Raw genomic sequence first — 19424 nt, forward strand, 5'->3', positions numbered from 1 at the left:
GAAGGGGGCACACAGAACTGCTGAGCACATGATGGAAAGACAATGTCTGCAATTTGTAATAGTCAGTGCTTTTTTTCTAAAAAAATGTTTAGGGGTACTCTCATTTTCCTACTCATATTGAAATACTGCCCCTCAATGAGGCCAAACTTAGATTCACAAAATGTTTAGGGGTATGTGTACCCCTGCGTTCCCCCCCCCCGAAAAAAAGCACTGGTAATAGTTGAAGAAAGAATGATGGGGAGGACATGCTGTGCAGAAGTACAGGACAATCCTATGCATGTTTCCTTATTCAGAAGTAAGACTTCCTGTGTTTTATGCGTCTTACTCCCAGGTAAGGGACGCGGGTGGTGCTGTGGGTAAAACCTCAGTGCCTAGGACTTGCCGATCATCAGGTTGGCGGTTTGAATCCCCACGGCGGGGTGCGCTCCCGTCGTTCGGTCCCAGCACCTGCCAACCTAGCAGTTTTAAAGCACCCCCGGGTGCAAGTAGATAAATAGGGACCGCTTACTAGCGGGAAGGTAAACAGCGTTTCCGTGTGCTGCGCTGGCTCGCCAGAGCAGCTTCATCACGCTGGCCACGTGACCCGGAAGTGTCTTCGGACAGCGCTGGCCCCCGGCCTCTTAAGTGAGATGGGCGCACAACCCTAGAGTCGGACATGACTGGCCCGTACAGGCAGGGGTACCTATACCTTTTACTCCCAGGTGAGTGTGCATAGGATTGCAGCCTTAATTAAGTTAGACCAGGCTTCATGTAAAGGATCTCAGGTTGTCCCAAAAACTGTAGGGACAGAGAAGCACAGCTGTTCTCTCTGCAAAAATATAAACGCTAGCAGTTCTTCAGGCATGGCTCTAGCCCTAATTGCAAGACAGAAGGAAGAAGCAAAGGAATATAGTATGCAGTAATCCTTGCGTTAGCAAAGCTGGAGATTATTTTATTTTATTTTTTAAGTGGGGAAATGTGCTTTGAATGTTCTTTAAAAGTATAGTGGGTACACAGTAAAGGAAGAATCACAAGTGGATCGTGCAATTCTAGGATCCTGGGCAAGTGAATTAGTTATTTATTTAGTATTTCATAGAAAGCTCCTAACATACCTGCAGGAATGTGGCTTGGGCAAACTCAAAACAACCCAGGACTGTGCCCTGCATCGAGCAGGAGCTTGGACAAGATCCCCTACAAGGGTGGGAAGCCTTGAGCCCAGGAGCTATATAAGGTTCTCCAAGCCTACACTCCAGTCCTGCGCTTTTGCCTGGCCGGAATGTGTCCATCTCGTGTGCCTGGATAAAAGACTCATACCTTTGAAGCACATTCAGAGCACATTCTTTCCCTCAAAGAATTCTGGGCACTGTAGTTTGAGGGTTGCTGGGAATTCTAACCCTGCAAGGGGTAAACAACTGCCCAGAATTTTTTGAAGATAAGAATGTGCTTTAAAGGTGCACAGTGTGTACACAGTGTATTGTGCGTAGACACGTGGATAGGTGACTCCCTGGAAACCACACGTAAGCTGCCTTGGGGTTCATGACAGAAGAAAGGCGGGGTATAAATGTCATAAATCTTCATTGCAGGAAAGTACCCAGCTGAACAAAGGTAAGAGTCCATAGCTCTGCTTGCTTTTGCTGGCCCTGCCCAGCACTGGCATGCAACTCCTGGAGCGTTGTCCATGAAGGCATGTAGCCCTTGAGCTGAGAAATATTTATTTATTCAATGCATTTATATGCCACCTTCTATTCAAAACATTCGAGGCAACCCACAACAATATAAAATGCAACACCATTCAGATCTTTTTACTTCAAAAATAAATATGACACCACCCAAAGAACCAAACTAAGGAGAACAAGTGAGTTTTCAACAAGAGCCGAAAGCACATCACTGTTGGTGCATGCCTTACTGCCCGCTCCAGACAGTCTTCTAAAAGTCTATAATTTCAGCAAGAGTTGGGGGCATCAAGGGAGGAGAAAACTATGGCTAAAAATGTAAAACACCCCCAAAATAATCCTGGGTACTATAGTTTAAGGGTACTGGGAGTTGTAGCACTTCAGGGAGGGAACTACAGTTCCCAAGATTCTTGTCAGGGGATCCTTTAAATGTTTGGTGTGTACACAGCCTATATCTTTGATTAGGATTTTCAAATGTTGGTCTGCATTCCTTAGCCCAGAAAATATGAAGAGTTCTAGTGATAAAGCTGAGAGGGTTTGGTCCTGAGCAGTGCTTAGAAGGGAGACCACTTGGGAATCACCACCTCTGTCGCCTTGTGCAGATAGCATTTTATTTGTGTGTAGGGGCCAAATGTAATTGTGCCATCTGGTCCTGCCCCTTGGCATGCCTGATCACCATGCACTGAGCACATAGACTGGCATGAACCTGTGCCCTATTTCCCGTGTACAGATCATGTTGTAGGAGCCGAAGTGCATTGGGTTCTATGCACCCCAACACATAGAAGTTGATCTCACCAATAGGGCACGGCAAATTATCACAATGCATAGAAAAAATGTTATCAAGGGTGGGGTGGTTGTCTGATTACTTTGGCAGAAGAGTGGGTTACAAATAAGATGGCATTTAGTACCCTGTAAAACAGACTGTAGGTGATTGCCATCCAGTTTCATGACTGTCTTCTAGGACAGGTCTTAACTGCAGAAAGTCACTCTCCTACTAAATGAGCAAAACAGTCTTCTGTCAAAGTGTCCACTATTGCCTTTCTCTTCAGTTCCATAACAGGGCACACGGTTCAACATCTCATGACGCAGACCTGAGAGATGCAAGGTGCGGACTGGGTGAAAGCGTCCTTCCAAAACAAGGGTAACCATGTCTGGGACTGATGGGGCTGGAGTCCAACAACATCTGGAGGGCCCATCCCTCTTCTATAAGCAAATTACACCCTGGTGTGGTTGCAAGATTCACAACAACAATCCAGTGAGTAGGAATTATCTGCCAAAATGTTCATGCCATCAGTGAAAGGTTCAAAGCTACATCAGGGTGTCCCATAATGCTCACTAATCCATAACCCCCCCCCCCCAGGAACTGTATGTAAACAATTGCCTTTCAAGCTCAGCTCCTCATCTGGAAAGTGGGGCCATTTTAGGAGTTTTCTGAGATTGAAGGAAATAAGGGCTGTAAAATTTGCTTAGCAAAAGTGCTATATTTCCCCCCACACCCAGAAAACACAGTTAGGCTGTGGAGGAGGGGCGTTGTTTGGAGGTATTTTGGAATTTTACTTCTCACATCAACTTTTCGGTTGAGCTTTCTTCTGTAAACCTCAACCACGGCAAATAATGCAGCCCCCCCCCTTTAAATGAACTTCTCATCATTTCCTTGGAAAGTCTTGTGACAGCTTGTTAAAAACCTCTCGTATCACAAGACACACACCACAGCAAAGTAACCATCAAATGGAAAGCCAGAATACCCTCAAGAAGTACAGATCAGGTCACAGTCAGGGAGAAGAAGAGAGCACCTTTTATGGGTAATGATGTCCTTGTCAGTTCATTCTTTGGATTTCACTGCATGCCAATTGGCAGCTTTGACACCAATGGGCTGCCTCCTCCCACTTGACCTTTTAAGAAAGGGGCTGTTTACATCTTATTAATGGCCACTTCAGCACCCAACCCCTTCCATCTCTTAACAAGATCCTGAATCCAAGGAAGGACCTCCATAGCAAATTCCTGTTCATAAGCACAAACTCAAATTGCCAACACACAAACTGAAGAAGCAGGCTCTGGTTTATCTTAAGATAATGAAAGAAAAGTGTTTTCTTATGAAACCACTTTCCCAAACTTTATATATGGAAATAACTGCACTTGGTTTCAGAGACGCTGGGCAATATCCTGTGTTTATCATACTTAGAGCAGACCCAGTGAAATAAACAATTCTCTTAAGTATTACTTAGTTGGATGTCAGTCACTCTTTCTGAAGCAATGCTTGTCACTAACATGTGCATTGATAAATATGTCTAAATATTTAATATTTTGTGTAATTGGGGCACCCTGTGTGTAATCTCTTACCCTTGATACCAGAGGATATAACAAAATTCCACTACCATGAATATATGTGTAAACACTCCACCACTATTTTACCACCTACCTTTGCTGCTTTGCGTCTATGATACACATGCTTCAACGTCCAAGATAAGCCTCTATGGCTATAGCAGCAGGAGGCCTCAAAGTCCACATAAATGAACAATACTGTTCAGATACCCATTTAACCTGAGAATAATATTGCAGCGGCATTCCATAGGGATGCTTCAGCCACACACATATTGCTCAGTGTTATCAGGGGGACCAGAGGAAAAAGGACAAGAAGCCACTACAATTGCTAACCTGCCTTATTCTTAGACAAGCAGAAAAACAATGAAAGCATAATTTTAAAACCTTCCAGTGTACTTGCGACTAGTGATTCCCAAGGGCAGAAAGTAGCATGGATGAGATTCAAATGATTTCCTGGCGGCAAGTTGGAAAGCAAAGTGATTTGGAGAAGAATGCGTAGCCCCTCTGCAGGTATCAAGTTCATTCCATGTTGGTCAACTGTGAAAGCTAAGCATGACATCTGGATTCTGATAACAAAACAATTTTGCCCCTCGCTGTCCTGCCTGCCCTTCTGCTGCAGCAGACACATTCCTGATGTCTTTCCTTTAAACCCTTCATTTATCTGCCTTCTTAATCAGGTTTGCCAACTCCTGATGCTCAGAAAAGCAAGTCAACTCTCATCCTCATCCAAATTGCAAGAGAGGCTTATATATTATGTGATCTAAAATAATACATTTTAGATTGCTTTTTATTTGCCATCTGGTTTCTGAGCCTTTAGGCTACACTGAGGTCAGACACTTTTTTTATTATTATTTTTGCTGCAGATACATGGTGAAGAAGAAAAAAGGAAAAGGGAATAACGGATGAGATGAAGTTGAAGCCCATACAAGGAAAAACAATAAAGAGAATGAACTCAAGCTACAGTGAACTTGAACTATGCTACCTCATTCTAATAGCAGCACTTGCAACTTACCACCAACTAGAAATTAATACTTCGACTGATACATACAGAATAAGTGAGATGCTTCTGATAAAAGAACATAAACAATGCTTTTCTTTATATATTCTCCAAACTGCACGAAAACAGCTAACAGACCAAAAGTGTTTTGTTAAATGCATGCTGAATGCCACAGGCACTCAACCTTATTTCCTATGTGTGTCCTTATTTTATCATTCTACCTCTGTCATAGCAAAATGAATCTTTAAATAGTTAATTTGGGGAACACACAATGTATTTTCACAAACATGAAAAATAGCCATGGGGCTATGCCAGTGGTTGAGCGCTTGTGCTGGTCCCGGGGGTAAGGTACCTTGGGTGTAGCAGAGTCCACACGAAGAGGGGCGAGGTCCGAGGCAGAGAGCCGGGCGGGGAACAGGAACGCTGGAACAAGAGGCTGTGCAGGGAGCAGGAACACCGGATGGTCGGGAACAGGAGGCCGAGCAGGGAACAGGAGTACAGGATAGTCGGGAACAGGAAGCCGAGCAGGGAACAGGAGTACCGGATAGTCAGGAACAGGAGGCCGAGCAGGGATCAGGAACACAGGAAGGTCCGAAGCCAACAACGACGTTGCTCCCGCAACCTGGGGCCGGGCTGACTGGGCTTTTATCCTCTTCTAAGGCCAGGGGCGGTCCCGGCCCCCAGGAGCCCCGCCTCCTCTGGCCTTAAGGCGAGCACTCCTCCTGGGGGCAACCAGTTCCCTTCGCCTCTCTGCCCTAAGCCTCTGCAGATCAGGAGAGGCCGAAGGGTTACTGGGCCCTGGAGGAGGCTCACCTGTGGCCACTGAGTCGTCAAGCCTCTCTGGGGCCAGAAGGGTTTCACCTGGGGCCAGCTCCTGATGCACTGCCACAGGTGCAGGTTCTTCAGCATCTAGGCCTTGCCCCAGTTCAGCCGGCCCTGGAGGCGGGGACTCTTGTGCAGGCTGGGATTCCTCTGTTTCATCCTCCGAATCGGAATCCCAGGCCATCACACCATCCCCCCTCCCAGGCCCCCCCCTCAACCGAGGGTCCGGACCCGGCTTGCCGGGGTACGTCGCATGGAACTCTCGGAGGCAGGCAGGTGCGTGGACGTTGGCCGCTGGTTCCCAGGAACGGTCCTCCGGTCCGTACCCCTTCCAGTCAATGAGATACTGCAGCTTTCCCCTGCGGTATCGGGAGTCCAGGATGCGTTCCACCTCGTACTCAGGCTCTCCCCGAACCAACACTGGCTGCGGTCGGGGACGGTTCGGGTGGAACTCGTCGGGTGGGGCCACCGGACTCAAAAGGGACCTGTGGAAGACCGGGTGAACCTTCAGGGTTGCAGGTAACCGGAGACGAAATGCCACAGGAGAGACTTGGTCTACGATAGGGAACGGGCCGGTGAAGCGGGCGTCCAACTTCCGCGAAGGTCGAGAGGGGTGGAGGTGGCGAGTGGAGAGCCAAACCAGGTCACCGACGCGAAGTTCCGGCCCCACCTGGCGGTGGCGGTCGGCCTGGGCTTTGTACGCTTCCTTGGCCTGGTGCAGTTGCTCCACCAAAAGCCGTTGCTGGGACTGGAGCTCTTGAAGCCACTCCGTCACCGCCGGGACCACGGACGCCGGCAGCACCTCTGGAAACAGCCGTGGATGATAACCATAACTGGCCTGGAACGGGGTCTGCTGGGTGGACGCATTCACCGCGTTGTTATAGGCGAACTCTGCCAATGCCAGGTGGTCGACCCAGTCATCCTGCTGGTAGCTGCAGTAACACCGGAGGTACTGCTCCAGCACCGCGTTCGCCCGTTCCGTCTGGCCATCGGTCTGTGGGTGGTAGGCTGACGAGAGGCAGACCTCTGTCCCGAGGGTCTGGTGTAATGCTCGCCAGAACCGGGATGTGAACTGAACGCCCCGGTCGGACACCACGCGCTCAGGTAGGCCATGCAAGCGGAAGACATGCTGAAGGTACAGCTGAGCAGTTTCCTTGGCTGTGGGTACAGATGGACAGGGAGCGCAGTGCACCATCTTGGTGAAATGGTCAGAGAAAACCAGAAGGCAGGTACAGCCACGAGACGAGGGTAAGTCCACTATAAAGTCCAATGAAACCGTGTGCCAAGGGCGCGGTGGAACTGGCAATGGCTGAAGTAGGCCGGGGGGTCGCCCGGTAGGTCCCTTGGCGCGCCGGCAGACATCACAACCAGCAACGTAGCGAGCCACGTCAGCCTTCAGGCGGGGCCACCAAAACTCACGACTGACCAGATGGGTGGTCCGATACCGTCCAAAGTGCCCCGCTGCTGGGGCATCATGGGCCATCCGGAGAACCTCCAGCCGTAGTGGCCCTGGCGGGATATACAGACGACCGTGATGCAGCAGAAGGCCCTGATGCAGGACCAGCCCTGGATACTGTGGGCTGGACCCTTCAGCCAGCTCCCGGAGCCGATCCTGGGCCCAAGCGTCGACCCGCTGCTGTTCCCGCACCCGAACCTGCAGTGGCTGCGCCTCCTGGGTGGCCAGGAATGCAGCCGGAGGTAGGATCGTGGTGGGTTCTGCTTGCTGTACCGTGTCTGCGTTGTCTTCAGGTTTCCGGGACAGGGCATCCGCCTTCTGATTCTGAGAGCTAGGGATGTAGCGGATCCGGAACTGGAACCGGGAAAAGAACAACGCCCACCGGATCTGTCTTTGGTTCAGCTTGCGGGTGGTCTGGAGGTACTCCAGGTTCCGGTGGTCGGTTCTCACCTCCACCGGATGTCGTGCCCCCTCAAGATGGTGGCGCCAGACCTCAAAGGCTACCTTGATGGCCAGTAGTTCCCGCTCCCACACAGTATAGTTACGCTCCGCTGGTAGGAGCTGGCGGGAATAGAAGGCACAGGGTAAGAGTGGCGCTTCAGGCCCAATCTGTTGAGACAAGACGGCACCGAGAGCCGTACTGGAGGCGTCGGTCTCCACCACAAAGGGTCGAGAGGGGTCAGGATGTTGTAAGATTGGTGCCCTCTGGAAACAGGCCTTCAACCCCTGAAACGCCTCCTCTGCCTCCTTGTCCCAGGAAAACGGCGTCTTTGGGCGCAGTAGCCGGGTCAACGGGGTGGTGCGATGAGCATAATCAGCGATGAAGGTCCGGTAATAATTGGCGAACCCCAGGAAACGCTGTAGGTCCTTGCGGTTCCGGGGTGCCGCCCATTCTCGAACCGCTGTCACCTTCCCCGGGTCCATTTTCACCCCATCTGGAGAGAGCCGGTGACCAAGGAAGTCCACAGTCCGCTGATGGAACTCGCACTTGCTGAGCTTTGCGTACAAACGGTGCTCACGCAAGCGCTGCAGCACGGTCCGGACATGTCCCTCATGGTGAGCCGGGTCACGGGAGTAAATCAGTATGTCATCCAAATACACCACCACGTACTTGTCTAACAAGTCCTGAAACACGTGGTTGATGTAGCGTTGGAACACAGCAGGCGCGTTGCACAAACCGAAAGGCATAACCAAATATTCGAACTGCCCGTACCGGGTCCCAAACGCTGTCTTCCACTCATCCCCGGCTCGGATCCGAATCAAGTTGTAGGCCCCTCGGAGGTCCAGCTTGGTGAACACCTGTGCCCCTTGCACCCGCTCCAGCAGCTCCGAGATAAGGGGTAAGGGGTACCGGTCTGGGACGGTAATTTTGTTCAGGGCTCGGTAATCATGGCAAGGGCGGAGTTCCCCACATTTCTTCTTAACGAAAAGCACTGGTGCCGCGGTAGGCGAGGTGGAAGGCCTAATGAACCCACGCTCCAGGTTCTTGCGCAAGAAGTCCTGCAAAGCCTCGCGCTCTGGCTCTGTTAGGGAATATAAGCGACTCACTGGTAAAGGCGCTCCGGGTTGGAGGTCTATGCCGCAGTCAAAAGGCCGATGCGGCGGCAGCTGGTCTGCCCCCCGTTCCTCGAACACGTCCTGGTAGTCCTGGTACACGGCTGGGAGCGTGGGTGCTGCCTCCTCTGAGGGCGCGGCCGCCAGCGTTCCGGATTGAGCATGGGAACATGGGTCTGGGAAGTGCACGGTCCGTTTGACCCAGTCAATCTGAACGTTGTGGGCTTCCAGCCAGTCCATCCCGAGCACCAGGGGGAAGCGGGGCATAGAGGCAATGTCCAAAGTTCGCAACTCCCGGTGCTGCTGGAGACACAGGACCAGGGGCTGGGTCTCCTGAGTAACAGCACCTGAACGCAGAAGTCGTCCGTCAATCGCTTCCACCTGGATCGGTACTGGCTTGTTCCGAAGTGGCACCTGATGATGGGTGGCAAAAGCAGCGTCCATATAGGAGCGGGTTGCCCCTGAATCTACCAAAGCATGGGTGAGGATCCAGGGCCCCCCTGGAGGGTATAAACGTACCGAAACCATAAGATGTTGCAAGTCCATTGGTGCGGGCCCATTCTGTACGGTTTGGGACCCCCGGTAGCTAGGGCCATCAGCTACTGGGGTTGGTGGTTTCCCTGCGGCTGGCGTTTCTCAGGGCAGGACCGAGCGAAGTGTCCACTTCCGCCACAGTAAAGACAGAGATTTCCCTCCCGACGCCGCGCCTTCTCTGTGGGGGAAAGGCGTGGCCGCACTGCCCCGAGCTGCATAGGCTCCTCCATTAAATCAGTTGTGACTGTGGGGCTGCCGGAAAAAGCTGGTGCCGTGAACTGGAAGTGTCGGCGACCCCGGGCCTGACGACGATCCTCCAACCGGTCGTCTATTTGTAGGCTCCGTTGAATGAGGGTGTCCAGCGTGGTGGGGCGTTCCATTGTGGCCAACTGGTCCAGTACCTCGTCCGAAAGCCCTTCGAGATACTGGTCCCGCAGTGCCGAGTCATTCCAGGTCAAGTCCTGTGCCAACAGCCGAAACTCCGTGGTATATGCAGCCACCGTGGACTTGCCCTGTTTCAAACGCCGAATCGCCCGGTTGGCTTGACTCCCTTTCTGGGGGTTGCCGAACGCGGCCTCCAAACGATTGCAAAACCCCGTATAGTCTGCCAGCAAGGGGGAGTCCTGCCTGAGTAGCGGCAACGCCCACTTGGCCGCCTGGTCCTTTAACAAACTAATCAAAAAGTGCACCTTGGTGCGGTCGTCAGGAAAGTTCCGGGCTCGCCCCTGGATATACAGCTTGGCCTGGGCCAGGAACATGGGAAAGCTGGCCGGGGCTCCATCAAACTTCTCAGGCAAAGCCACTGGGTACTTGCCCGGAGCCGGGGCGTCGGCCCCAGGAGCCGGTAGGGCTTCCAAGCGTTGCTGAAGTGCCACAACCGCGTCACTGAGCTGCTGCACGGTGTGAGTCAAGGCCTGGTTCTTCTGGGCCAAAGCCACCAGTGCAGCCGCCTGTTCAGCCATGGCCTCTGGCTCTTCCCGAACGCACCCCTACGAAGGGGGAGTGCGGGTGTGGCGGGAGCAAACTGTGCTGGTCCCGGGGGTAAGGTACCTTGGGTGTAGCAGAGTCCACACGAAGAGGGGCGAGGTCCGAGGCAGAGAGCCGGGCGGGGAACAGGAACGCTGGAACAAGAGGCTGTGCAGGGAGCAGGAACACCGGATGGTCGGGAACAGGAGGCCGAGCAGGGAACAGGAGTACAGGATAGTCGGGAACAGGAAGCCGAGCAGGGAACAGGAGTACCGGATAGTCAGGAACAGGAGGCCGAGCAGGGATCAGGAACACAGGAAGGTCCGAAGCCAACAACGACGTTGCTCCCGCAACCTGGGGCCGGGCTGACTGGGCTTTTATCCTCTTCTAAGGCCAGGGGCGGTCCCGGCCCCCAGGAGCCCCGCCTCCTCTGGCCTTAAGGCGAGCACTCCTCCTGGGGGCAACCAGTTCCCTTCGCCTCTCTGCCCTAAGCCTCTGCAGATCAGGAGAGGCCGAAGGGTTACTGGGCCCTGGAGGAGGCTCACCTGTGGCCACTGAGTCGTCAAGCCTCTCTGGGGCCAGAAGGGTTTCACCTGGGGCCAGCTCCTGATGCACTGCCACAGGTGCAGGTTCTTCAGCATCTAGGCCTTGCCCCAGTTCAGCCGGCCCTGGAGGCGGGGACTCTTGTGCAGGCTGGGATTCCTCTGTTTCATCCTCCGAATCGGAATCCCAGGCCATCACAGCGCTCTTCATAGAGGGGTCTTTGGAGCTCCTTCCTCAGGGCTACTTCATCTGACATGGCCTCAAAGGGGTGTTGGTGCTAAAATCTTATTGATAAGGCAGACCTCCACATGGAGTGCTACAGACATCCAACTGACCACAGTGTAAATTTGCTAATTTCTTAAATGTATGCTTAGGTACACCAATATATAGGACCATGGCTGGTTGGCTTTGTAGTATTCTGCTACTCTATCCCATTACTGACTTGTTCTGCTACTATACATAAAGACTATTTCTCCATGCATTGCCCTAGTGTTGTTTTCTCACCATTTCCTGATTCTTTCTTTAGGGGAAAATATGGTTAATTCTGTCCCCGTAGTCTTAAAAAGTTTATTCATACTGATCATGGTGTTGTTTTGACCAAGTCCACAGAACATTGTCTCCTCTCTCTCTTTCTCCACCCCCCTCCCTCTCTCTCTGTCTCAGAAATTGTTCTCTTTCTCTTCTTAGGGGGAAAACGCCAGGATTTAAAAAGAAGATTCTGTTGCATTTAAACCTGTGCAACAGTGGGGCTGTCAGGGCAGAGGTCCAGGACACCAAACAGCAAAAAATATACCGGGGGCCCTGTAAGGCTATTAATCTCAGGATTATTATTTTTAAAAAAACAACACCACCTAGCTGCGCCATTGCTATGAAGTCTTCTGTTACTAAGCTTGTGATGTGTTGTTTTAGATTATCCATGTCTTATGTTGTATGCATAGGGTTAAACCACAGAGCCTAGGGCTTGCCGATCAGAAGGTCGGCGATTCGAATCCCCACGATGGGGTGAGCTCCCGTTGCTCGGCCCCTGCTCCTGCCAACCTAGCAGTTCGAAAGCACGTCAAAGTGCAAGTAGATAAATAGGTACCACTCCGGCGGGAAGGTAAACAGCATTTGCGTGTGCTGCTATGGCCCCATGACCTGGAAGTTATACGCCGGCTCCCTCAGCCAGTAAAGCGAGATGAGCACCGCAACCCCAGAGTCAGTCATGACTGGACCTAATGGTCAGGGGTCCCTTTACCTTTTTATGTTGTATGCATGTTGTCAGTTTTTTTAATCCACTGTTGTGATGTGTGCATATGCATGCATTTCCAGAAGCAAATGTGACCTTTGTAGGAACTTTCTTCTGCTATATTAGCACCAAGTTAATGCTGACAGTTTTTCATGGTTGGTACCTTATCCCACATAGTCTACATGCTTATGATGACCAATGCCTGAAGAATATAGTTCAGCCTCCCACAACCTGATGTGTGGCTGTGTTGTTAAGGCTGATGGGAGCTGCAGTCCAAAATAACCCAGAGGGCATTAGGTTGAGGAAGTCTGATGTATATGTTATGGCCTATCACAATCTGATTGAAAACAAAATGGAAATGAACAATAATAAAATAGTATCATGTTTATTATTACTTTGCAATTAAGATTGATCATGGGCACACACACTTCACCCAGCCCTCATTATGAAAAACCTCATCAAACACACCAAAAGTACTGTTAGAAATTTCTTTTTAAGCAAATACTTCAGAAAATTGCAAAGATTTAAATTTTTCAAAATACATAAAAGCACCTAGAACAGAAATCAAAACAGAGCATAACATAATGTTGAAAAAGCAGGAAAGACAAGGTACTTCTTGAGGAACCACCTTGAGGAACCACTACCAGAGCTTGTAGCTCAAAGCAAAAACCTTTTCTGCTCACTGTCGTCAGCTATGGATTATGACTATTGATGAAAAATTTACCAAGTGGTAAATTTAAGGAAACCTCTTGCACTAGAATAAGGTCCACAACCTCTGCTACAAATCTGTAAAGATGGTAGGGGTGGGGAATCACGCCACATTTTTTATAAAAAAAACAGATCCTTCCCCCGAAAAAACCTTGCAATTAGATGCTAGTTGCATATATACTGGACTATGGTGTTGGTAACATCTTAAAAATGCTTAACTTCACCCATGATTGAACCTAACTGTATGTATGCCAGGACCATCACACAGTCTACAAGAATCCCCATGTTGAAGCCAAGCCATGTGGATGGCAGCTTTCAGACAGTATAGCTCCCACATGGACTGCCACTAGATTACAACGCATGAAGTGGATTAATCTTTGGGATTAATCTTTGGGAAACAGTGAGTTATTGTTGAATGGTACAATTGCTAAGAATCACTGTGGTGTTATTATTTTGCTTTATCTGTAGTCCATGTGGCTTTTGTGTGAATTGTCTTCTACGCTTTATGTACACATGCTCAGAAAGTCCCATGGCTCATTTGTCCTACACAATTATAGCATTGGTCTTAAGGATGCACGAGAAAGAAACTTTGGTGTCACTTGTCAGCCAAAAGGCTATATGGCTGGCATTTAGCAGTTGCAGAAAATGCTCCACATCAAGGATTCCAGCTTGGGGGGCCCTCCAAACATTTTTCATTATGTCGGAGGGGTGTCAATACCATTTATTTTAAGCAAAATACTCCTGCCACAGAAATCATTATGTAAAGCACATTTCTAGACATTGAGGGATTAAAAAGAGAAGCAGGAGCCATGGTGATCTGATGTGGTCCAACTTTTTATCAACCATGGAAGCCACAAAGCTCAGATACTAGCACTGGTGTACCACTGGCACCACAGTAGCGCCTCTGACGATGCCACATTTTTAGAAAGATCACTGAGTCTTGTGACACCTTGAAGGCTGACAGATTTATTACAGGAATAGCTGTAATGGGCTACAGACTATGTGGGCCACAGAATAAAAACATTTATTAGTCTTTTAAGATGCCACAAGACTCTTTGTTGTTTTATAACAGACTAACGTGGCTTCCCTTCTGGAAATCATTAAGGTCATGTAAAAATCATCTTGAGACAATTTCCCAAGAGGGTGAAAAGACCTTACTGATATGCTGATGGGCTGGCTAGCAAAGCATGTAGGGTATAATTATTATTGTATTGCTAACCTAAAAAAAAACCCCATTTCAGGTTTCAGCAATTATATCATAATGAACATATGGATATATCCTTAAATGTTTGCAGCCAGTAATGTCAATGTCTCTTTCAATCATGCATTTTTAAAATATAGATATTCTTCTCTCTCCGTTATGGGTGCTTTGTATTGTTTCCATTTTGATCTACAGTGCAAACACACATGTTGAAGTTACAGTGATCTTGTGCTGCAACTGGGGATTCCTTTCTTTAAAAATGTTTAGGCCTGAGATGTTTGTTTAAAACACATGCCCAAGTATTATGCTTCTTGCAAAATGAATTAAACTAGTATGAAGATTACCATTATTGTGAATTATGCCAGTGCTGGGCTTTATAAAATTAATGCAAATATTGCCCTCAAGCAGTACCCTGCGTGCGGAGACAATGACATATGGTGTATGAGAATCAGAAGATGAAATGGAACTGAGCTCTCCTGTTCCAATGTGAGTTATAAACAGGCACTGGAAAAGTGAAAATGATAAATATTTTATATAAGGGAGGGGGAAGACAGGGCACAAGCCAAGTGCAACCTGCCATAAAAAATTGAAATGATAATATTGATGTTAAGTCAGAGTTACTTTTCCTTTCTTCGCTGCCTTTAATTATGCATTTATTTATTTTGCAAAGTAATGGCACACGTTGATTTAGTGGACTGGAACGGTCGTCTCTCTACATAAGTATATCACAAAGAAGCCATGCTTTGCAAGGTGATTTAATTTACATTGTATATATATATATATATCCTAAAAGAAACTGCGGCTTTCCCGAAAGTCCTATTTACTGGTCCGTATGGGGGCGGGGAGCAGGGATGGCACTACCAATCTGCAGCTAGTAAACAAGAGGTGAGCGCGAATCTGCGCGTGCCCTCCGCACGAAGGTTTACGGTAGAGGACTGGCTTCACAAAGCCTTTGATGTGCCAAAAATTCAAAAGCAAAGCGAAGTGCGACAGAAGCCTGGAAACATCCTGGAAAAAACTTCCAATCTTTTATCGAGGCCTATGAGTTTCTGGTACCTTGACGGGCATAAATCCAGCTGGTGGAAAAATAAATAGAGAGGAAAGCCTTTCAAACATAAATAACTTTTACTGGCTGGCAAAGCACCCGCCCCAAGGAAGAAGGACACGGAGCATTTTCTGGGCAGCCTGAGCGTGCTCTCCTTCGGGAGAAGCAGGGCGCCCCGCAGATAAAGGATTTCATCACTTGCTTTGCAATCCTGCAGGAATTTACGAGGGGCTCTGCCATTCCCTGCCTCGCAGGGGGAAAAGGCTGCATCTCGCGGCACCCCTTCCTGCCCTTGCCGCTGCTGCGCTTCTTCGCCCTGGCCAGAAGGGCCCCTGCCCCTTTAAGCGGAGACTATGACATCACCCGACCACAACTCCCAACAAGGACACCCTCTCGGCTGCAGGCGCCTCCCCTTGATCTCCAGGCTCAGCAACGCGTGACGTCATAGGGATGAAGGGGCGCCCCCATTGGCGGAGAGGCCCGGGATAGCCGCGCCTTCCGAGTTAGAGCGGGGCCAATCAGAGGAGAGGAGTTTGTCTCCATGTGGAAACCATGTGGTTCTGAGCAGGAGGAGGAGCCGGGGCTGATTATACTGTAACCCAGCCAGGCGGATCAGAGTGCAGCCGAGGCAGCCCAGGCGTTTGCGTTGCCAGCCTCGTTGATGAAACTTCAGGCCGGGGGGGGGAGAGGCGGGGGCTGCGCGTGGACGCTGCCCAAGTCCTCACGCCTTGTTTGTGTGTGTTTTTTAAGAAGTTGTACAAAATGGCATTGGATAAGCGCATTTTAAAAAGTTTTAGTGAAGCAGAGCTACATGCGCGGGGGGGGGGGGGGGCTGCAGCACTGTTGTTTGCAAATGCAGGCAGAGAAGAGAAGCCAGCATCTGCTCCTCAGCATTTTCTAACCGTGCACAAGGTGTGAGAAATCTAGTGTAAACCGAGAAAGATGCTTGTTCCCCTGGGGGGGGGGGACGCGCACGTGATTTCCCTGGAGGAGATTACAACTCACCAAACCGACAGCCCCACAGACTTTCAAATCGGGTCCAGGGAGACTGCAGTGTTATTCCACGGAGGCGTTATGAATACTCGGATTGCTTTCTGAAGCCAGTGCATTGCCGCCCCTCCATTTATCCAAATAGCTCGGAGAGCGTCCCAAAAAATACGCGATAACCGAAAAGTTCGCATTAATGAGAGTGCTGCTGTTTACATCAAGTTTCATATTTATATAGGCCTCCCTGCAGGAGACACCTGGCGAATTCAAAATAAATAAGGCTGTAGGAGGAGGACATAATGGAGGCGAGGAGTGTTCCTACCGCATATGCCTTGCTGATTCAAAGAGAATATAAAAATAAACCATTAAACTGACAGCACCATTTAACAACACGCAGATCTTCCGCTGTAAGCAAAATTACTGTTTTGAGTTCAACTACTGTCAGCACCGAGAACCCATGTAAGATAACTGGCGGGGCTACTTCTACAGAACTGGCAAGACAATGCGTAGGTTGCTGCGTTGATGTAATCCCTTGTTGTTTTCTCCCTTTCTTTGGCATTGGATGAGGTCTTTTTAGAAAGCTTGGAAGAGGTTTTTTAAATGCTCTGGAGGGAAACTGATACTGTACTTTGGTGCAGGTTTTGTTTTTGTAAGCTCAGAAAGAGAGAGGCGAGCCTGACCCAGTTATGTGCACCACCTTCACCTGCACTAATGAAAGGAGGTGACCAAGAGACATGGACTGGTCCCACACGGGCCAAGTTGCCGAGAAAGAGAGCTGCGGGCGCCACCCCACCCTCGTGGGCTACCTGGCTACTTTGCTCTTTGCCTACGTGACTTCCCATTGGAAAGGGGGGGATGAGCGGGGGTGGGATCCTGCTCCATTAATTTAGCTCATCTGCCTTGTGTGATCCGGCCGCGTCAAGCGAAGGTCCCTCCACCTGAGTCCTCAAAAGTCTGGTTGGGCGACTCAGGAGGAACAGGATTTACAAGGAAACGAGCTGCCTTCTAAAAATATTTCCATTGATGACAGCAAGGCCTGTGCCATTGCAAAGCTCGACGACCAGGAGGAGGAGGAGGGGAGGCTTTGTCGAGTCTTCGCCCTCCATCCTCCTCCCGGAAACAATACCCATATCCACTTATTCATTAAAAAGAGAGAGAGAGCGAAAGCGATCAACAAAGGCTAAGCGAGTTGAGCTGCAATGGAAATTTACACGGGGGGATTGCGCGGGGGCGACAGGAGGGGGGGAGCGCTAGATCCGTCAGGCCCACTTTGTCCGTGGGGCCGAAACAACAAACGCACAACCCAGAGACTGCTTGCAAGATGCAAATAATAAACTTAAACCCAAGGGGAGCGAGTTATTTCAACACCCCCCCCTCTTCTTCCCCACTGCAGGGGCTGACGCGATGCATTGCTTTATTTATTTCCCCCATGACCTTCCTGGTACAGTAGATCACACGCCAGCGAGGTTTGGTTAAAACGATCCCCGGCTTGTTATTGTTCTAGGAGCCCCGCGCGAAGACGTTGCAAACGAGCGTTTCCCGACGGATTGTTATTTTCGCTGACGGCGACGCTAGCGAGGGGGAGGGGTGCTGGGGCAAATCCTTTTCCACCAGAGGGGGAAGGGGGAGAAAAATACACATCTCTCTCTATTTGGTTACCCTGCTTTTGTTCCCTTTCACTTATTATCCGGCTCGGTTTTCTGGACGGAGGAGGGAGGGGGAGGAGTGCAAGAGTTTAAAAATATAAACAAGCTCCCTCCTCCCTTTTCCTTTCTGCTTAAACCTTCGAAGTATTCCCGTTTGTCTACTAGCCGAGCATAAAGTTTGTTTTGCATTGTCTCCCCTCCTCCCTCCACACCAGCCCCTAGTTGGGCCAGTTTTGTTCTCCCCCCCCCCCTTTTGACACATTACCAGTCTTTTATGGGAACGGGAGATCTCAGAAAAACATGCCACAAAGATGCAAATATAACATGATGACATTGTTCTGGGTCACTTTACGGATAGCACGGGTTGTGGCTTTGCTTTGTTTCTGTTTCTAAAAAAAGAGAGAACTATACAAAAACAATGTTTTTCTAATTCGATCGGGTGGTGTGTGTTTTTTTAATAAAAAAAATCGAAATCTCTTGGTGCATTAAAAAAGAAATACCGTATATATTTGCTGGGATGTGGTTGTAAGGGTGAAACTAACCGAGAGTTTAGCCTGATCTGGTAGCCCCGGCTCTCTCTCTTTCTGTCTTGTTGCATCTTCATGAAGATTTTCTTCATTTTCTGTTGTCATCGCACATGCCTGGCTCTCTTTATTTTTTTTATTTTTTAAAGGAGCAGCAGAAGAAGGAACCAAACATAACCAAAACTCCACTTACTTTTGTTTTCCTTCTCGATTTGCTCCAGGTAACTGGCTGCTTCCAGCAAAATCTGCACGTTCTGTAGGAAAGTGTTGATCTTCTCCATGGAGTCCTCGCTGCTGGTGTTGAAAATGTCACTGAACGGGCACCTGGACATATTATCTGCCACTGGCAGTTGCTGCTGCCGCGGCTGCCCTACGCCAGGCTCCACAGCATCCTCTTCACATTTGAATTCCTTCCTCGGCCTGCCACGTTTCCCCATTGCTTCTGCAAATGGAAACTTTGAAATTTTTAAAGCCCTTTTGGCCGACTTTCCTCCTCTTGTTGCAGTTTGTGTGAGTGTGTGAGAGAGAGTGCGTGTGTATGTCTAGGAGAGATTGAATGAATCAAGGGACCTCTTGATTCAAAGACTCCGGGCAGGTCCTAGTGCTCGTCTTTTTCCTTGTCTATTAAAAATGGGAGTTCATTTCTTTCTTTCTTTCTTTCTTTCTTTCTTTCTTTCTTTCTTTCTTTCTTTCTTTCTTTCTTTCTTTCTTTCTTTCTTTCTTTCTTTCTTTCTTTCTCTTTTCCCTGTTTTACTCAAAGGATTGAGCGGAGGTTCAACCACATTTTTATTTTATTTTTTTAAAAAAACATAAAACCCCTATTGGAATAAAACACATATTATCCCTGCACAGTGTTATATAGGCAAAAAAGGTTCCCTGACCCCAAGGAGCTTACAGTCTGATTCTCTGTCAAACACTGGGAGAAGGAAGAGCAGTACAAAGGTAGGGAGGTGAAACTTGAGGAAATAAAGTTACATGATATACACAAAGCTGGGTTACAACTGGGAATAAAGGTTAAGCCAAAGGGTGTCTAGAAAAAGTGGAAATAATTATAACATATTATTTTTCATTTTCTAATGAACAACACATACCCTTTTCTTTTGTCATTTCAAGTGTAAGCCACATAATTGTTAAGAATCTTATACCTGGATAAGCCGGTATTATTCTTGTATTATTCTGAAAAAAACCGAAACAGTGTAAACAGTGGTTGACATAGCCCACAACTTAAACAGAAGAGAA

At 49.0% G+C, this 19424-nt stretch overlaps 1 protein-coding gene across 3 annotated transcripts in view; it reads right to left on the reverse strand.

Annotated features, from left to right (window-relative positions):
• MXI1 (MAX interactor 1, dimerization protein) overlaps positions 1 to 18794 on the reverse strand; it is an 89170-nt gene extending 70376 nt beyond the window's left edge. For 2 of the 3 annotated variants that reach the window (XM_083505021.1, XM_083505020.1), the window contains exon 1: positions 18379 to 18775. In XM_083505021.1, the coding sequence (XP_083361147.1) occupies positions 18379 to 18622 (244 nt within the window). In that variant the 5' untranslated portion in view covers positions 18623 to 18775. Of the gene's footprint in view, positions 1 to 18378 lie in introns of all 3 variants that reach the window. The other variant, XM_083505022.1, reaches the window with a different exon arrangement.
• Positions 18795 to 19424: the final 630 nt, after the last annotated feature.

Source organism: Podarcis liolepis, assembly GCF_965112155.1.
Source record: "Podarcis liolepis genome assembly, chromosome: 5".
Lineage (NCBI taxonomy): Eukaryota > Metazoa > Chordata > Lepidosauria > Squamata > Lacertidae > Podarcis > Podarcis liolepis.